At 39.6% G+C, this 17907-nt stretch overlaps 1 protein-coding gene across 2 annotated transcripts in view; it reads right to left on the reverse strand.

The window, feature by feature from the left end:
* Nucleotides 1-857: 857 nt before the first annotated feature.
* The window catches only part of LOC124613197, a 537871-nt gene continuing 520821 nt past the window's right edge, over nt 858-17907 (reverse strand). Inside the window, exons 12-16 of one of the 2 annotated variants that reach the window (XM_047141859.1) lie at nt 16369-16496; nt 11679-11885; nt 2751-2865; nt 2567-2651; nt 858-2471 (exon numbers count right to left, since the gene is read on the reverse strand). In XM_047141859.1, coding sequence (XP_046997815.1) covers nt 1454-2471; nt 2567-2651; nt 2751-2865; nt 11679-11885; nt 16369-16496 — 1553 coding nt within the window. In that variant the 3' untranslated portion in view covers nt 858-1453. Of the gene's footprint in view, nt 2472-2566; nt 2655-2750; nt 2866-11678; nt 11886-16368; nt 16497-17907 lie in introns of both variants that reach the window. The other variant, XM_047141858.1, reaches the window with a different exon arrangement.

Here is a 17907-nt window from a genome sequence, read left to right on the forward strand (position 1 = left end):
ACTTTTACTCCTCAAATTATTTCCAGAACTAAATTCCATATTAGATGGCTTTTTGCTGATAATACATCATGTTGACAATGAAAACTGATCAGCTAACTCTTGTTTTTAAGTTGTACAATTTTCTTTCCCATGGAGTGGCTGGAATGTCTTTTCTGGGCATCATTTCTCTAACACTAGAATCCTTTTCTGCTCCACTACAAACTGAATATGATCCACAGAGTCTGCTTGTGACAGAAACTAATACAGTAATCTCGCTCCAGTGATTCAGAGAAGATGATAGTTGATAAATTCTGAATTTGGAAGTTTTCTTTGGTTTGAAAGTGTTTCAAGAAACTTCAATTCCAGCCTTATTCATCACAACAGAAATTGTACAGATATCCCATTTCAGTCAAGCTGGCTGTGGTAAAAAGTTTCCCTTTATACCTACAAATTTTAAAAAAGTACTTGCAGTTGAGTCTTTTGTCTGTGCAATGTTTCCTTCCAGCACAATGTCTTACTATGAATGTGTGTAATTATGGAAATGGGATCTCATCATTAGAAATCAGTGCAAGATCTTCTACAAAACAACCGAAAAGAAGCCTGAAATTGGGTACTTTTATGACCATCCAATTAGAACATGGCTTTGCATGTTGTTGGTTATGAACACTTGCTACATCAACTGATAATGTCTCCTTATGATAAGAACTTCACTGCAAACTGTAGTACCTTTCACTATATGGTTTTCATATTAATTTGCCAAATGATATTTTAAATATTGAAAAAAAAAAATCATCTTTATCAGGCAGTAAATGCACTTTCTGGAGGAAAAATAACTGGACCCAAAGAGGTTAATGTTAAAATGTGGTAGCAAAGCATAGTTTTAATAAACCAGTTCGGATTTTTACACAGGCAAATATCAATTCGGTACCTGATTTCATCCACATTTACCCTGTAATTTACACATTTTTTGCAGTGATGTTTTTGTAAGTATAATTTGGTCTTCCCCACACCTTCAGGAACAATGTAAATTATTGTAAATACAAATATCACTTAAATCTTTCATTCTGGTTTGATACTGTACACACTATGCAAATATTCATACATTTGAGGAAAAGGAAGGAACTGAGGAGACTGTCACAGCTGTAATAATAATTTCCAGTTGATACCATGTTTGTGACATTTCATTTAAAAAATAGGACGAGTTCTCAGTGTGTGTCTTTTCTGTACAAGATTAATAAAGTTAAGTATATTTAGTTATAAAATAAAATAAGCGTATCACTTATGACACTGATATGTTTCAGTTGCAAAGAGCATTCACAGAATATCACAGCATCCATTCATTACAGGCACTTTAAAAGTAGTAGGAATACTTTAAGTACACATTTTTCTGAGGACATTAAAATAGCTCTCTCTCAAAAATGTTTACATATAAATACTGCATTTTTTGTACAATTCATTAAAACGTCTCATGTGATCAGGTAGGTAAACCTTCTCTTTCAAGGTTAGCGGCTTCTGATGTCCCATCAGACTCAATGGCTGATGTCACAGGACTGTCTGAGGACACTTCCCCATGCTCACTTATTGGTTCCAAGTTGTGATAATCATGATGAGTTCTCCTTTGCATAGGCATTAATGCAGCTTCTATAAGCTCAAAATCACTCTCCAACATATCTGTTGCACTTGCTGCTCGGGCAGGTGACACTGACGGTACTGGTATGGCCGCACTTGGAATGTACTGTGGAGGTGGCGGACTCTCCTCTGGCATTGTGGTTTCTTGACTTGGTACTTCTTCTGAAGCAGATGTTTGGAAAGGTAACTGCTGCGAAGCAAGGATGTTACTTATCTTCTCTTCAAACTCGCTGATAGTGTCTGTTTCAGAACGTGGCTGTATGTTGATAATTGTAGCATCCCGCTGTGCGGAAGCTATTGGAGAAGAAACAAATGTAGTAACTGGCTGGGTAGATCCTGCAGATGTTGTAATGGTGCTAGTTGTTGTTACAGTAGCAGATGGAAGGGAGACAGAAGTAGTTAACACCATATCACTGGGTACTACTGTTGCGGTAGCAGTGGTTGATGTAAAATGTGATACTGGAGGCAAGATTGCAACCACAGGTTCATGTTCAGGTTTTATGTTTGGTTCATATATATTCAGCTCTGTACACGGTGATTCACTAATTGAAATATGGGTTTCAGCAAGCTGATCAGGCTCTGGCTTTGGATGAGGGACAGTCCTTGGGGATCCCTCAAATAATTGTTGTTGTAAACTACGAGTTAAACTACTAGCCAGTTGCTGCCGAGGAATGTCACTCTTTGGATCAGAAATTTTTCTTTTTATATCTTTGACAGCCGATGAATAGGTAGAAATGGGTAAGAAGGTTTGTCGTTTAGGGGGACTATTGGGAATTATAACTCTTGTAGTCATACTCTGCTGCTCTCCTGCAGCAGCTGGTTCAGTTATAGTCACAGAAGGCGATGACGTTACACTGTCTCTCCTGTAAATTAATAAATAAAACGAAATATGTTATCATGTCAAAATAAATCAACATTACATATTTAAACAGGTGTGTTGTGCTGTTATTCTGCTTACCAGTCTTCTTTCACTGATCTCAACCCTCTTTTGAATATTTCTGTAACTTTTGATGATGATGGTGATGGATATGTATCTGAGACAGCTACTGAAAAAGGTAAACACGTATGTATAATACAGTCCCCATAGAACTTAAAATATTACTGTTTCTACTCTGATTTGTAACATTAGAACTGTTGCTTACAATGGGCATTACTGTTGCAGTCTGGATAGAAGGTTATCTTGCCAGAGCTACAGCTGGCATCACTCCCATCATCTGCTACTGATAAATCAACAGCCTTAATTTCAGCAGACAGATTCTGAAAAGAGAATATGACTTGAGCATGGTTCATCTGTGAAATACTTAAAAATTAGTAATAACAAAAATTAGCCTGTAAAATAGAATATTTCTGCACTTTTTTTAATTAAGCTACTAATAGCAGCAGTATGAAATAGACATTTTTCAGATTACTATGAGATGTTGCTGATGTTCAGCATAACCACTATTTACAGCACACAAAGAAGCTGAAGAGTTACAGAATGCTGCAAGCCGCAGGAAGAGCTGGTTTGAGAACATTTCACCAAACAAGTGACTTATCCTTTGGTACCCCCTCCTTCCCCCTTTTCCCTTAAACTTTCATCCACATGAATTTTCACTTCTAACTGTGATACACACTGTACACAAATCTTGCACCTAGACACTCCTGATGCTCCTCTCGCATTGGTGTCCCAAGCTGCTACTTCTAATTGTCTAAAGTTGTCTTCTAATTGCTTAAAGTCCCGTATAAAACCCTCACAGCCTCAAATGGCCACTAGTGTTGATTGTGCCTTAAACTGGCCATGGATGCAGGTGGAGGAGCACTTTGGGGACCACATTCTGGCTCTGGGGTACCCAGAGGCCACTGGCATGGGCTTCGATTGGCTGTCACATTCTCCGGATCTGAATACATGTGACACTTTTTTTCGAGGCTATATTAAAGATAAGGTGTACAGCAATAACCCCATTGCTGAGCTGAAAACAGCCATTCAGGAGGTCATTGACAGCATTCCTGTTCCAACAGTTCAGTGAGTCAGACAGAACTTTACTATTAGTTTGCGCCACATCGTTACCAATGATGGCAGCCAAATCGAACATGTCATAACCTAAATCTGAATATCTGTAGTGATGTTTACATGTTGAATAAAGTGTGTGCATGCCATAGATTGTAACTAATTTACGTTTTGTTTCATATAGTTCAGTAATTGTCATTCTGTATATAAGATAAAGCGTTAGTAGGATGTGGCGGGAGTCTGTGTTCCCCATGTATAAAAAAAACTAGGTTGGTGTGCTCATTGCATGGCATACTCTACATCTGGAAATCACATCAAGTATCAAATCTCACTACTACAGTTTATAGCTATTTTATTCCAGTTTCAATTATACTTTACTGTACGGGATGTTTTGAAAATTTTGTCTCAATCGCAATGCTGCTGTTTCCCAACATTTTGAGGCTCTTCTCTATATATAACATAATGTTAATCTATACATTTGATCCATTCTGATGTTGTTGGATATGAATTGAGGTGACAAAAGTCATGGGATAGCAATAAGCACATATACAGATGGTCGTGGTGTTGCATACACAAAGTATAAAAGGGCAGTGCATTGATGGATCTGTCATTTGTACTAAAGTGATTCAAGTGGAAATGTATCCTATGTGATTATGGGTGCACAACAGGGATTAACAAACTTTGAACACAACGTGGTAGTTGGAAATGGGACATTCCATTTTGGAAATCATTAGGGAGGCCCATAGTGTCAAGAGTGTCCCGAGAATACCACATTTCAGGCACTACCTCTCACCATGGACAACTCAATGGTCAACGGTCTTCACTTAATGACCAAGAGCAGCAGCATTTGCATTGCATGAACTAACTGCAGGAATCAATGTGGGGTGTATTGTCAACATATCTGTTAGGATGGTGTAGAGAAATTTGGCATTTGTGGACTATAGCAGCAGACGATCAACAGAAGTGTATTTGATAACAGCACATCAACTGCAACACCTCTCCTGGAGTCATGATGATATCAGTTGGACCCTAGATGACTGGAAAACCATGACCTGATTAGATGAGGCACAATTTCAGTTGGTAAAAGCTAATGATAGGGTTTGAATGTGATGCAGACCCTCTGAAGCCATGGACCCCCGTTGTCAATATGGCACTAGGCAAGCTGGTTGCAACTCCATAATGGTATGGGCTGTGTTTACATAGTACAGACTGGGTCCTCTGGTCCAGCTGAATCAATCATTGACTGCAAATGGTTATGTTCAGCCATTCATAGATTTCATGTTTCCAAATGTCACAAGGTCACAATTGGTTTGGGAAACATTCTGGACAATCTGAGCAAATGATTTGCCCACCCATGTCACTCAATATGAATCCCACTGAACATTTATGGGACATAATTGAAAGGTCAATCTGTACAAAATCCTGCACTGGCAACACTTCTGTGATTATGGATGGCTATAGAGGCAGCATGGCTCAATATTTTTGCAAGGGACTTCCAACAACTTGTTGAGCCCATGCCACATCGAGCTGCTGCAGTATGATGGGGAAAAGGAGGTCCAATATATTAGGTTGTACCTCTCAACTTTTTTCACCTCAGTGTATTAGTTTATCGAGATGCATGAACAACTTGGAGATTGTTTTTAACAGACAGTTTCTTCACAAAGTGTACTGCTCTGGATTTAAATAATTTCCCAGTAGTTTTATATACAATTGAATAACAGCTTGATGGTATTCTGTGGTGTTCTATCATAGGTTAAGGCATATGACTAACTTGTTGGTTGTCTCACCTATCTAGTTAGATAACAATGAAAACCATCAAATGTAGTTGGGTAGACAAAATATCTACTCACCAAGCAGCAGCAGAACACACGCATAAAAGAAGATTACAATTAGGCATGCTTTCAGAGCCAGAGACTCCTTCTTCAGGCAGAAGGGTTGAAAGGGAAGGAAGAGGGTGCAAGAAAAGGACTGAAGAGGTCTAGGAAAAGGGGTAGATTTCAGAAAAGTCACCCAGAACCACAGGTCAAGGGAGATTTACCGGATAGGATGAGAAAGAAAGACTGACTGTTGAGAACTGCACCAGACGAGATGTTAAAACCTGAGAACTTAAAGGTGGAAGACAGGGTAATATGCAAGACAGAGATTACTGCCAAAACATTGTGTACGAGTTAATAAGAGTGAAAAGTTAAGTGCACTGTATGTAACAGAGGTGGAACTTGTTCCCACCTGTCGAGTTCTGAGAAACTGGTATCTGGAGGAAGAACCCAGATGGCACCTGTCACGTTGTATAGCATACACTGCAACAGGATACTGTATGTTGCCAGTATACACCCTCTGCCAAAGCCCATTTGTCCTAACTGATAATTTGGTGGTAGTTATGCCAATGTAAAATGCCTAACAGTGTTTGCATAACAGCTGGTATATGATGTGTCATTTCAAAGGTGGCTTTCCCTTTGACATTGTATGTTTTGCCAGTTACAGGGCTGGTATATGTGGTGGTAGGAGGAGGATGATGCATAGGGCAAGTCTTGCAGCAGGGATGGTCACAGAGGTAGGAGGCATAGGGTAGGGAGATGGGTGCAGAGGGAGCATACAGTCAGACAAGAATATTGCGGAAATTGAGAGGTTGACTAAAAGCAATTCTCGGTGTAGTGGGCAAAATCTCAGACAGAGTGTATCTCATTTCAGGGCATGATTTTAGGAAGTCATGGTCTTGTCAAAGTAGCTGATTAAGACATTCCAGACTGGGATAATACTGAATGACCAGTGCTCCGTGAATGATCAGTGGTGTGTTCCAAAGTCGTTTTTTGGAGGGATCGGGTGTACAGAGATTGGATGTGATGTCCAGGGAAATCTGCTTTCGAACTAGGCTGGTGGGGTAATTACATCAAGTGAAAGCCGAATTGAGAGTGGTGGCCTACTGCTGTAAAGAGTCTGCATACGAACAAATATGTTTGCCTCGAATTCCAAGGCTGTATGGGAGGGAACATTTGACATGGAAAGAATGGCAACTGTAAAAATGTAAGTAGGTTTAATGTGGAAAGAAGTATGCAGCTAGGATGAGATCAATATCAAGGAAAGTGGCACGGACCATGTGAAATTTAACTGGGAGATAATATTCAGAGCTTCCAGTAATTTTAACAGGTCAGCCTCACCACGAGTCCACATTGTAAAGATGTCATCAATGTATCTGAACCAAACCACGGGCTGAAGACTTATGGATCCCAACAAAGCACCCTCCAAGTGACCCACAAAAAGGTTGGCATAGGAAGGAGCCATCCTGGTTCCCATGGACATAACCCTGATCTGTTTGTATGTCTACCTCTCAAAGGTGAAGCAGTTGTTGGTAGGTATAAAATTGATTAAGGTGAGCAGGAAGGATGTTATAGGTTTGGAATCAGGTGAGTGATGACTGAGGAAATGTTCAACAGCAGACAGACCATGTATATGGGGGATGATGGTACAGAGGCTGGTGGCAACAATGGTAATGAGCAAGGTTGTGTTGGGAGTGGGATGGCACGGATTTCAGACAATCCAGCAAATGGTTTGTAACTCTGATAAAGGAGGGAAGTCTTTGTAATATGGTTTGCAGATGCTGATCAACTAAGGCAGATATACGTTCAGTGGGTGCTTTGAAGCCAGCCACTATAGGACAGCCAGGATGATTGATCTTAGGAAGAAAGTAAGAGGTGGGGTGTGTGGTTTGATTGGGGTGAGAAGTTCTATGGACTGAGGTGTTAGTCCTTGTGAGGGGCCTGAGGTTTTAAGGAGGGACTGCAGGTCAGTTTGAATCACAGGGATGGAATCTTTATGGCAGACGCTGCATGTAGAGGAGTCAGACAGATGGCGTAGACCTTCACTAACATACCCCTTTCGATCAAGTACCACAGTGGTAGATCCTTTGTCTGCTGGGAGGATAATGATGGAGTCATCAGCTGTTAGGGAACGTAGAGCCTGGAGTTCTGCAGAGGACAGGTTGGGATCATGTTGTAGCGATCTGGGGAAGGATTATGAAGCAATGCTGGATATGAGAAATTCTTGAAAGGCTTGTAAGGGATGATTTTGAGGTAGCGGTGGTGGATCAAGTTGGGATAATGGTCAAAACTGTTCAATGCAGGGTTCTATGTCAGGTTCACTGTTGGAAAGGTTTTGGGATTGGGTTGCAAAGTGATATTTCCAGTCGACATTTCATGTAAAGGAAAGTAGGTCATTCACCAAAGCAGCATGATTAAATGCAGGTTTAGGACTGAAAGTGAGACCCTTCAATAATACAGATAATTCAGGAGGGGAGAGTGCTTTAGATGAGAGGTTGAGGACACTGTACTGTTGTGACTGGTTCTTGTAATTACGGGTTATTCTTGGTCTGGGTGGCACTCGTGAAGGCTGTTGGATGTTAAGGAGGTTGACCAAGCTTGGTCTGTAGGAGAGCACTGGTGGTTGGTGGTGTGGCTGTGTAGGGAGCTGCAAAGGGCCATGAAGGGAAATACCACTGATCAGATAGTTTAGGAGAAGGTGCGATAGCTTTTTGAGGTGAAGTCTGGCATTGTTGCAGTCTGAAGTTGGCTTGGTGGATGATACCATCCAAGGACACATGAGGGGAAGGTAACTGCAGGATTTTATAAAATAAAATAAATAAAGAAAAGAAAAGAAAAGGTCTAGTGGAGTGGAAATTGGCTGATGAGGCATATAGGACAGATTAGCTTGGTAAGAGCAAGGTATTAGAGTATTTGAAACTATAAAAGAGCCTAGTGTAGAGTAGGATTACATCCAGAAACAGGGACTTTCAATGTTAGGCCTTCTGGAGTAACTCCTAGGGATAAGCAAGTTTCAAGAAAGAAAATGTGGGACCTTAGTTCTGATAGTGCAAAAGCTGTTTTTGAAAAGAACATATGTAATATGTGATATGATTCATCATGGCAAGAGAGGACGGTTTGGAGTGTTATAAATTGTGAGAGTGGCAAAAAAGATAAGCAGAGGGCAGATAAAAGATAGAAAAATGGAAGAAAAGCACAGAAAAAATTTGGGAAAAAATCAGAAAAATTTGTACAAAAATCGTGAGAACAGACACTGCTTAACAAGAGGTAATGACTGGATAAAAATTTCTCACCAGAAAAGTGGTCTATATGATACGAAAAATATGATAGGAAAAGAAAAAAAATCTGTTGGGAAAGTTGTGAAAATACACAAATTTTAAAAAGTGGATGAACAGAAAGTCGTAGGAGAAAATGTAAACTACTTAGCTTGGAAAGTAAAGTAACATAGGAGATGAGAGTAAAAGTCGATCAGAGCAGTTTGGTGTGGGGTGGGGGGAGGTGGGGAGGGGGAAATTTGCACAAAGACGTAAAAGAATTATATATAAACAAGAGAAGTGGAAGGTGGGAAAGAAACTAGCTGTCAAATTTGTGAATAAATTTGCAAAAGATGATCGGGAGGAGGCCCTGCAGTGTAGTGGCCTGTAAATAGTTATAGGCAAATTCATAAATAACAATGGAACTGTTATACACAAATAGAAATGGGCCCGTCTTTGTGTACAGAATTCGGTACCCCAAAAGATGTAGGGGCAACGTGTTGATTAACCTTGATACAGGTAAATAAGCATGGCGATTAGCACGTAAGGTAGAAAACAGACAACCGTTCGAACAAGACAGTTGACAACAAAGATTGACAAGAGGGTTACATAAGAAGGAATGATGGCCACATGGGCTAATATAACAAGGAAAAGAATGAAGGTTTATAATATAATGTAATTGGGTAGATAAAAAAATCTACTCACCAAGCTGTGGCAGAACACAAACTGATTTTAGCAGTAATCTCTCTCTTGCATATTACCCTGTCTTCCACCTTTAAACTCTCAGGTTTACATATCGCATCTGGTGCAGTCGCCAACAATCAGTCTTTCCTTCTCATCCTGTCTGGCAGGTCTCCCCGAGCTGCGGTTCTGGGTGGCTTTTCCGCAATCTACACCTTTAACTAGACCTCTCCATTCCTTTTCCTTCACCCCTCTTCCTTCCCCTTCAACCCTTCTGCCTGAAGAATGAGACACTGCCTCAGAAGTGTGCCTAATTATAACTGTCTGTCATATGGTATGCATCAGAATTTTGTGTAAATCATATTGCTATAAGTTTTGTAACAACCTGCATTCTGCAATGATCTTTATGGTCTGTATATATATGAGCTGTATACAGCAACTTTTATTTTTGCCTTATGCATTCTTCTAACATGTCTATTTCATCCTTTTTGTAATGCTTTTAGTCCCACAGAGAATGAGATGGTTGTCTGTGAGGGCAAAAACAAATAATCAGTACCCTTGTATTATCAGGATGTACTTCTACCTTGTACTAAATTCTTACATCATTTATCATTGTCAGCTCTTGAGAAAGAAGATGGCTTGGCATACTTTGTTCTTCCAATGTGATATCTGATAACTTGAACTGATCAACAACAATGGCAAAGCTTCTGGCTAATGTACTTGTTTGGACAGATCAGAAGATGCATGGAAACAATTTGTGAATTTCAAATCTTGAAGAAACTATGTACTCAAAAACACACCACATAGGAATTATCTTAATAAGACTGAAAATGGTGGATGTGATATATACGTACAGACCATTAACTGATTACAATTTCAGAAAAAAATTGGATGACTTATTCATGAAGAAGAGCTTCACAAATTGAGCAAGTCAGTAATGCGTTGGTCCACCTGTGGCTCTTGGCCCTTATGCACACAGTTATTTGGCTTAGCACTGATTGACAGAGTTGTTGGGTGTCCTTCTGAGGGATATTGTGCCAAAGTCCATAAAACTGGTGCAATAGATCATGAAAGGCCTAACCCATAATGCTCCAAACAGTCTCAGTTGGGGAGAGATCTGGACACATTGCTGGCCCAAGGTAGGGTTTGGCAAACACGAAGACAAGAAGTAAAGATGCTTGCATCTGTGGGCAGCATTGTCTTGCATAAATGTAAGCCCTGGATGGCCTGCCATGAAGGGCAACAAAACGGGGTGTAGAGTATCGTCAACGTACAACTACACTGTAAAAGTTGCGCAGCTGAGAACCAAAGGGACGCTGATGTGAACAGAAATGACATCCCATACCATTAGCCCTGGTAATCAGGTTGTATAGAGAGTGGCAGTCAGGTTGGTATCCTGTCGCTGTCCAGGGCATCTCTAGACACATCTTCGGCCTGGAATCTCATTGACTTTCCCATGAGCCCTGATTCGATTTAAGCCCAAATGACCAGCAAAGACGTGTCTGGAGATGCCTTTGACTGCAGTAGGATACCAACCTATCGACAGTCATAAGGCACGAAAAACCAGGAATGACAGTCTGGGGTACCATTTAGTTTCACAGCAAGACCCCTTTAGTTGTCATCTGTGTCACCCTTACAGCACAGCATTATATCAGTGATATTCTATGCTCCATTTTGTTGCCCCTTCATGGCAACCCATCCTTGGCTTACATTTCAGCAAGATAATGCCCACCTACACATGGCGACAATTTCTACGCTTGTCTTCGTGCTTGCCAAACCCTACCTTGGCCAGCAAAGTCATTGGATCTCTCCCCACTTCAGAACCTTTGGAGGATAATGGGCAGAGCCCTCCTACCACCTTGGGATTGTGATGATTAATGCACCAATTGGACAGAATTTGGCAAGTTACCCTAAGGAGGACTTCCACCAATTATATCAATTGATGCCAAGCTGAACAACTGCTTATATAAGTGCCAAAGGTGGACCGACACTTATTGACTTGCGCAATTTGTGAAGCTCTTTCTCTTGAACAAATTACCCATTTTTTCTGAAACCATAATCATTTGTTTGTCTTTATATGTACATCACATCTACTGATTTTTCTCACATTTGGATAATTCTTTTATTGTTGGCTTTTTTTCCTCCTTAGAGTGTATTTTATCTATGCACTGGACCACAGGTTTGTGTTTATGCGTGTCTGTGTGTGAATGTGTGTACCTCTACCAGAGAAAGAGCAAGAGCTCAGAAGCTTGTATAAACAGTTTCCTCTGTGTCACACAACAGTCAGCTATAGGTGAGTGAGTGCATTTCCATTAAATTAACAATCATCCATACCCTTGATATTTTCCTCTGACCAAGATTGTTTTTACGAGGTGGAATCAGCTGTGAGGCTTCTGTTGATTCATGGTCTTCTTCAACCCCTTCACCAGCTCCCTGGTGTGATTTTGGAGCATGTTCTTTAGGTGCCACCATCTGAATTGCTGAGCCAATGGTGTTAGTTGATCCAGCCAGAGATATATCAGACATTCGGAACATTTCGTCCTATGGACAGACAACAGATGTGTTTATTAAACCAATGAAATTAAAAAGCAAATGAGAAACAATAATATCTGGTTCAGTTTCACATGTTCTAAGGTTAATGTCTTTCTTTAACAGAGCAATTAAGAGTAATGAGGCTTGCTTAAGGAAAAGTTTAGACAAAGAAACCATTAATGGGGCAATCTTGGCACTCATTTGAAGGCTTTGTGGAACCATGGAAAATCCATATCAGAACAGTTGTATTAAGATTAGAGTCCAGCTTCTAACGTATCAGTGAATTTTACCATTGCTCTGAGGAAGCCTTGATTACACTGTGAATGAGATCAAGAACAGAGAGATGAGGAAACAGTGAAGCATTTTTTGGCTGTAAATATTTCACTTTTGTATTACACACACACACACACACACACACACACACGCACACACACACACACACACACACAAGCATTGTCTGTACAGGACAGATGAGGTTAACACTAAATTTAATATAGTCATAACTGAATCCTCATCCCTCTTTGAATAAGTTTTTCAAAATATGATTGTTAGAAACAATACTTCTGCATCCCTGAAAAAACCATAGATCACACAGGGAGTCAAGCAGTCGTGCAAAACAAAGACAGACCTTTACACTGTGGTTCGAATATCTAAGGACACAATAAAACTCGTCATTATAAAATGTACTGTAAGATCCTAAAGAAATTGATACAATAGTCAAAAGCATTCTATAACAAACAAGAAACTGATACCTCTAACCACAAGATGAAAACTATTAGGCATTTTGTTAGAGAGGGGGAGGGAGGGGGGGGGGGGGGGGGAGAATAATATAACTTTAGAAGACTTCAAAAAACAAACACGAATGAAATCTGGACACATAATCAATATTTTCAACGAACACGTCTTATCAGCATCAGCATAGACAAGCTACAAGGGCTCTGTTAATGAAACATTGAATCTTATGCAAAATACTATTCCCAGAAATATTGGTATAATTCACATTTGCTTCATCTGAAATTTGAAAAAGAATCAACTCTCTGAAGAATAAAAATTCCACTGGAGTAGATATCTCAAACAATATGTTGAATAAAAGATTTTGGTTCTATTAGTGATGTACTTAGCCAGATTCTCGATGCATCAACAAGGAACTGTGCCTGAAGGCTCAAATATGCTGTTGTGAAACCTCTCTTCAAGGAAGGTGAAAAAATAGAAGTTACAAATTACAGGCCAATTTCTCTATTGACTGCTTTTTCGAGGATTCTAGAAAAGCTCATATCTACAAGAATTTTGGAACATCTAACAGATTTGATATTCTCAGAAAAAGATAGTTTGTTTTCCGAAGGATCTGGCAACCAAACAAGCAATCTTTGCTTTTATAAATAAAGTTCTAGAATCTCTAAAGGACAAAATGTTGACAACAGAACTGTTTTGTGATTTATCAAAAGCCTTTGGCACTGTAAACCATCAAGCATTATTACAGAAATATGTGGTGTATCAGGTGGTTACAGTCACATCTCAATGATAGGAAGCAGAAAGTGTTATTGGACAGTTGAGACAATTTTTGTAGTGGTCCGTCTTGATCAGAATGGAAGATCATTAAATGTGGAGTGCCACAAGGTTCTATTCTTGGTCCTTTACTGTTCCTGATATTTACAAATGACCTACCACAATGTATAAAGCTGCAATGCAATTTTATCACTTTTGAGATGACACCAACATTATGATTGGTGCCCACAAAAATCCTCAGGGAACTATTAACAATACCCTCACTGATTTAGTAAAATGGTTTGGTGTCAATAGAGCCTTATTATACTTTAATGAAACTAACCACACTCAGTTTACAGCAACTGCCAAAACTCAGGAAGAACTAACTGATGTGTGCCACATAGACAATAGAAGGTGTTGAACAACAAATTTCCTGGGTGTAAACTGATCATCATATAATAAATCTTCACAAGAAGCTCAGCACACTAATTTTTGCCATACATATTACTTCTGAGAGTGGGAACTTAGACACTATGAAAGCAGCATACTGTGGATACTTCTCTAACGACATATGGAATTAAACTTTGTGGAAACCAGTCACCGCCAAAGGATATATTTTTGGCCCAAAAACCTGTTGTAAGAATAATGAGTGGTGTAGACTGTAAATCTAGTTGTACAAACCTTTTCCGGAAACTAAAAATTCTTACTACTACTTCTCAATACATATATTTTCACTTACATGTTTCAGCAGTAAAAATACTGAGTCATATAAAAGAAACAGTGAATATAATGAATACAATAAAAGAAGGAAGCATGATTTCCACAATGATTGGAAGTCCACATTCAGGGAGCCTCTGAGCCAATTTATTCTGGAAAGGTAATTTTACGGTTTGGATGAGTTTCTTACTCACAATGAAAACAATATATATACATATATATTCTAGAACTATAAAATATATGTATGATTTAATACAATGTAAGACTGAACAATTGTGTAAAAAACTAAAAACTCCGCCCGAACAGGCTATGAAGGCCCAACCGTACCGTCTGGCTACCGCGTCATCCTCAGCCCACAGGCATCATTGGATGCAGATATGGAGGAGCATGTGGTTAGCACTCTGCTCTCCTGGCCATATGTCAGTTTATGAGGCTGGAGCCACAATTTCTCAATCAAGTAGCTCTTCAGTTTGCCTACAAGGGCTGAGTGCACCCTGCTTGCCAAAAGCACTCGACAGATTGGATGGTAACCCATCCAAGTGCTAGCCCGGCCCAGCAGTGCTAAACAAATGTGTCAGGAAAGTGTTATCACTGAGGCAAGGCCGTTGGCAGAACAATTATGGAGTTACTCATTTTTTATATATATATAATTTTCTGTGTTGAACTTATGTAAAACACAAATGTGACCTAGCATTACTACTGTCTTTTTGTAACATTACTATCTACATACTGATTTGTTTAGAAAGGTCACACAAATGGTCAGGTAAAATGAAATGAAGAAGAATAATATTGACACACACTATATCCTTATGATCTTATCACAGACATTTTGATGAAGAAAGAAACACATAAGATATAAAATAGAAATAAAATACCATGGCAATACTCAAGTAAAAGCCACATTGTGACACTGTTTCTGCTTCTCACTCTACCTAGAACAACTATATTATGAAAAGAATAGATCGCTACTCACCATACAGAGCAGACATTGAGTTGCAGACAGCTGCAAAGAAAAGACTGCTGTACTTTTAGGCTTTTGACCAAAAGGCCTTCTTCCAAATATAAAACACATACACATTCACACAAGCGAACTCTCTCACATGACCATTTTCACTGGCTGCTGAGGCCAGACTGTGACTCACCAACCTGTCCTTTTCACAATATTGTCATTATTCTGTCCTGGACTATCCACTATTTGATTCTACCAAGAACAACTTATATGCTCAGAAAACTATTAGTGCCATTGCTAAACTTAATACTTGTTTCTTTTATGTCATCCATCTTGAAAAATACTGCAGTGGCCAAGTATCTTTACCAAACCAAAACGAACATGAAAATCAGTGCTATATGTTCTAAGTACACGTTACAGTCATAGTAGATGGTGTGTCACATGGTATGGTGCTCCTTGCACTGTACATCACAATGTTACCTCCGTCTTATGTGTACAATGTTATAATTACCCACAAAAATTGGAATAATACTTCAGATATTCCACCGAACTCTGTAACCAAGTTCATAACACCACCAATATCCGCAACACAATTAGTTTATTTCTTTAAAGCTTTCTAACCATCAATATTTCTCTTTCCATTTCATTTAATTAACAACTGCTTAACTGATATGAGCCATTACTTCCACATCATCTTCAGAGATTTCAGTTTTCTCAAAAAAATCAAACTTATACTATGCACCAGTATGAAGAACATATTTATTCATCTTTATTCTTTCCGACCTTGATAACACACTACAAAGCAGCATCTGTCCATGAATCCCAAGTGGCCAAGTTATTTGCCTCAGCAGCATTTCTTTCTTCTTCTTTTTCCATACATAACTTGTTATCAGGACATTATGAAAGATTTTGTTTCCAGGGGATATATTACATTCCTGCTGTCTTCTGTGTTTCCGAACAGTGAAGCTTTCATGTACACACACAGTTTCCAACTCAGGACCAATAATTTAATATTCAAGCACTCGTCTGCCTTCTTATAAGGGAGCTGCCAGTAGACTAAGAGAACTTCTCATTCTGACCTTTCTTCAATGCCAGAGTAAGAGCTTATCTTAAAAATCTTAACACTGGCAGGAGATAACCTGGCATCTATTGATTAGAAAATAATAATCTTAAAGATTGACATAAGAGAAATAATCATCAGTCTGTGATTGCAGCAAACAATGGAGGTTAGTGTGTCTGCCTTAAAGTGAAGACAATTGGGTATCAATTCAATGTTTGTTAATAACAGTATAAACCAGAAATATTTCATTACTTAAGAACTAGAAAATTTTCATTCAGTACCGGGAATGTATTTTCTCTGAAGATTGAAGTTCGACTTTGCCCCTGAGACTGGGACAAATAGCTCATCCTGGAATTACTTCTTGGGCCACGGCGACTCTGAATAGATGCACTGCTTCCCATGTTACTTCCTGAAATGAAGAGAAAATTAGCAAATTATATTTTACATACTACATTAACATGACTAGCATGAAATTTCTTGTGTATGTGTGTAAAAATTGTTATTTTTAACATAGAGTAGCTTCTATGAAAATTGTTATCAGTTATACTTTACTTTGATCCTTGTGACTTCTCACCAATTTTAGCGACTTTTTGTGTTTCGCTATCGTCGACTCCCTCAGATTTCATCTAGTTTGCCCCTTTTGCATCCATTCTATCCTTTTCATATATTTTCACACGTATTTGGGTATATTTTTGCGAAATTTTTCGGATGTTTTTCTACATTATTTATGTAATTTTTCGCATATTTCCGCCACCATGGATCCTTGCTCCTACCACCTGCATCAATACAGAAAAGTCTCCTTATTCCTAGTCAGATCCCAGTCCCACATACTGTTCCTGCATTGTTGCTTGGTTCATGGAATCCCCCCTAATGGCCTTACCTTCAAATTACCCAACTCCTGGCTGCCACCCCTCCTTCCACAATGACCTCCTGCTCTTTAAATTCCACCAATCCATATCCCTCACCAACATAGTCCTGTAAAACCTTATCAACAAGGCCAAACCTCCTTGCCTTACCTTCTCTCCATCCGCAAGATGCTCCTGCTATGCAATCCCAAATTTCTGGAACGCATAACACACATTGAAACTTCTGCCCCGCAGGAACTTGAGCAACATGTATGACGCCACCTCAAAAGCTCTCCATCGTGCTCACTTCCTTCTCCCGCCTTGGAGTACCACTGTCCACCACCTCTACAACAACCTCCAAAACCTCCCCCATGCCCCCTTATAGCTGACAAACCCTGTCTCACAGACCTAGTACACTTACCTCACCTCCAAAACTCCTTCCCACCAGCAAACAGAATCCAGAACTTAAACATACCTGCAACACAGTCATGAACCTTTCTTCCAGAAGCCTTAGCCCCATAGAAATATCAGTCCTTTCCAAAGACCTCACCTTTTGCCCCACTCCAAAATTGAATTATGCAGAACTTATTAAAGATCTTCTCTCCTTCTCCCAGTCCCTACAGTGGAAACACTTTTTTGCCATCAACTCTACAAATCAGACTCAACCAAAAACCAATGCTGAACCTTGCTTAACTCAGTTCATTACTCTATCCAACCGTGATCCACCCCCACTCCCCCAAACCACCCCCTGTTAACTTTCCTGAGTTTCTTAACCTCAAACCTTGACTCACTATCATTCCCCAAATCCCTCATCATACAGACTAACCTTACATCCACAGAAAGAACCGCAGTCCACCATCTAAAAACTGATCCCGACATTATAATCCTACCTGTGGACAAAGGCTCCACCACTGTTGTCGTGAATTGCAAGGATTACCTGGCGGAAGGACTCCACCAACTGTCAGATACTTCCAC

Source organism: Schistocerca americana, chromosome 4 (genome assembly GCF_021461395.2).
Source record: "Schistocerca americana isolate TAMUIC-IGC-003095 chromosome 4, iqSchAmer2.1, whole genome shotgun sequence".
Classification (NCBI taxonomy): Eukaryota; Metazoa; Arthropoda; class Insecta; order Orthoptera; family Acrididae; genus Schistocerca; species Schistocerca americana.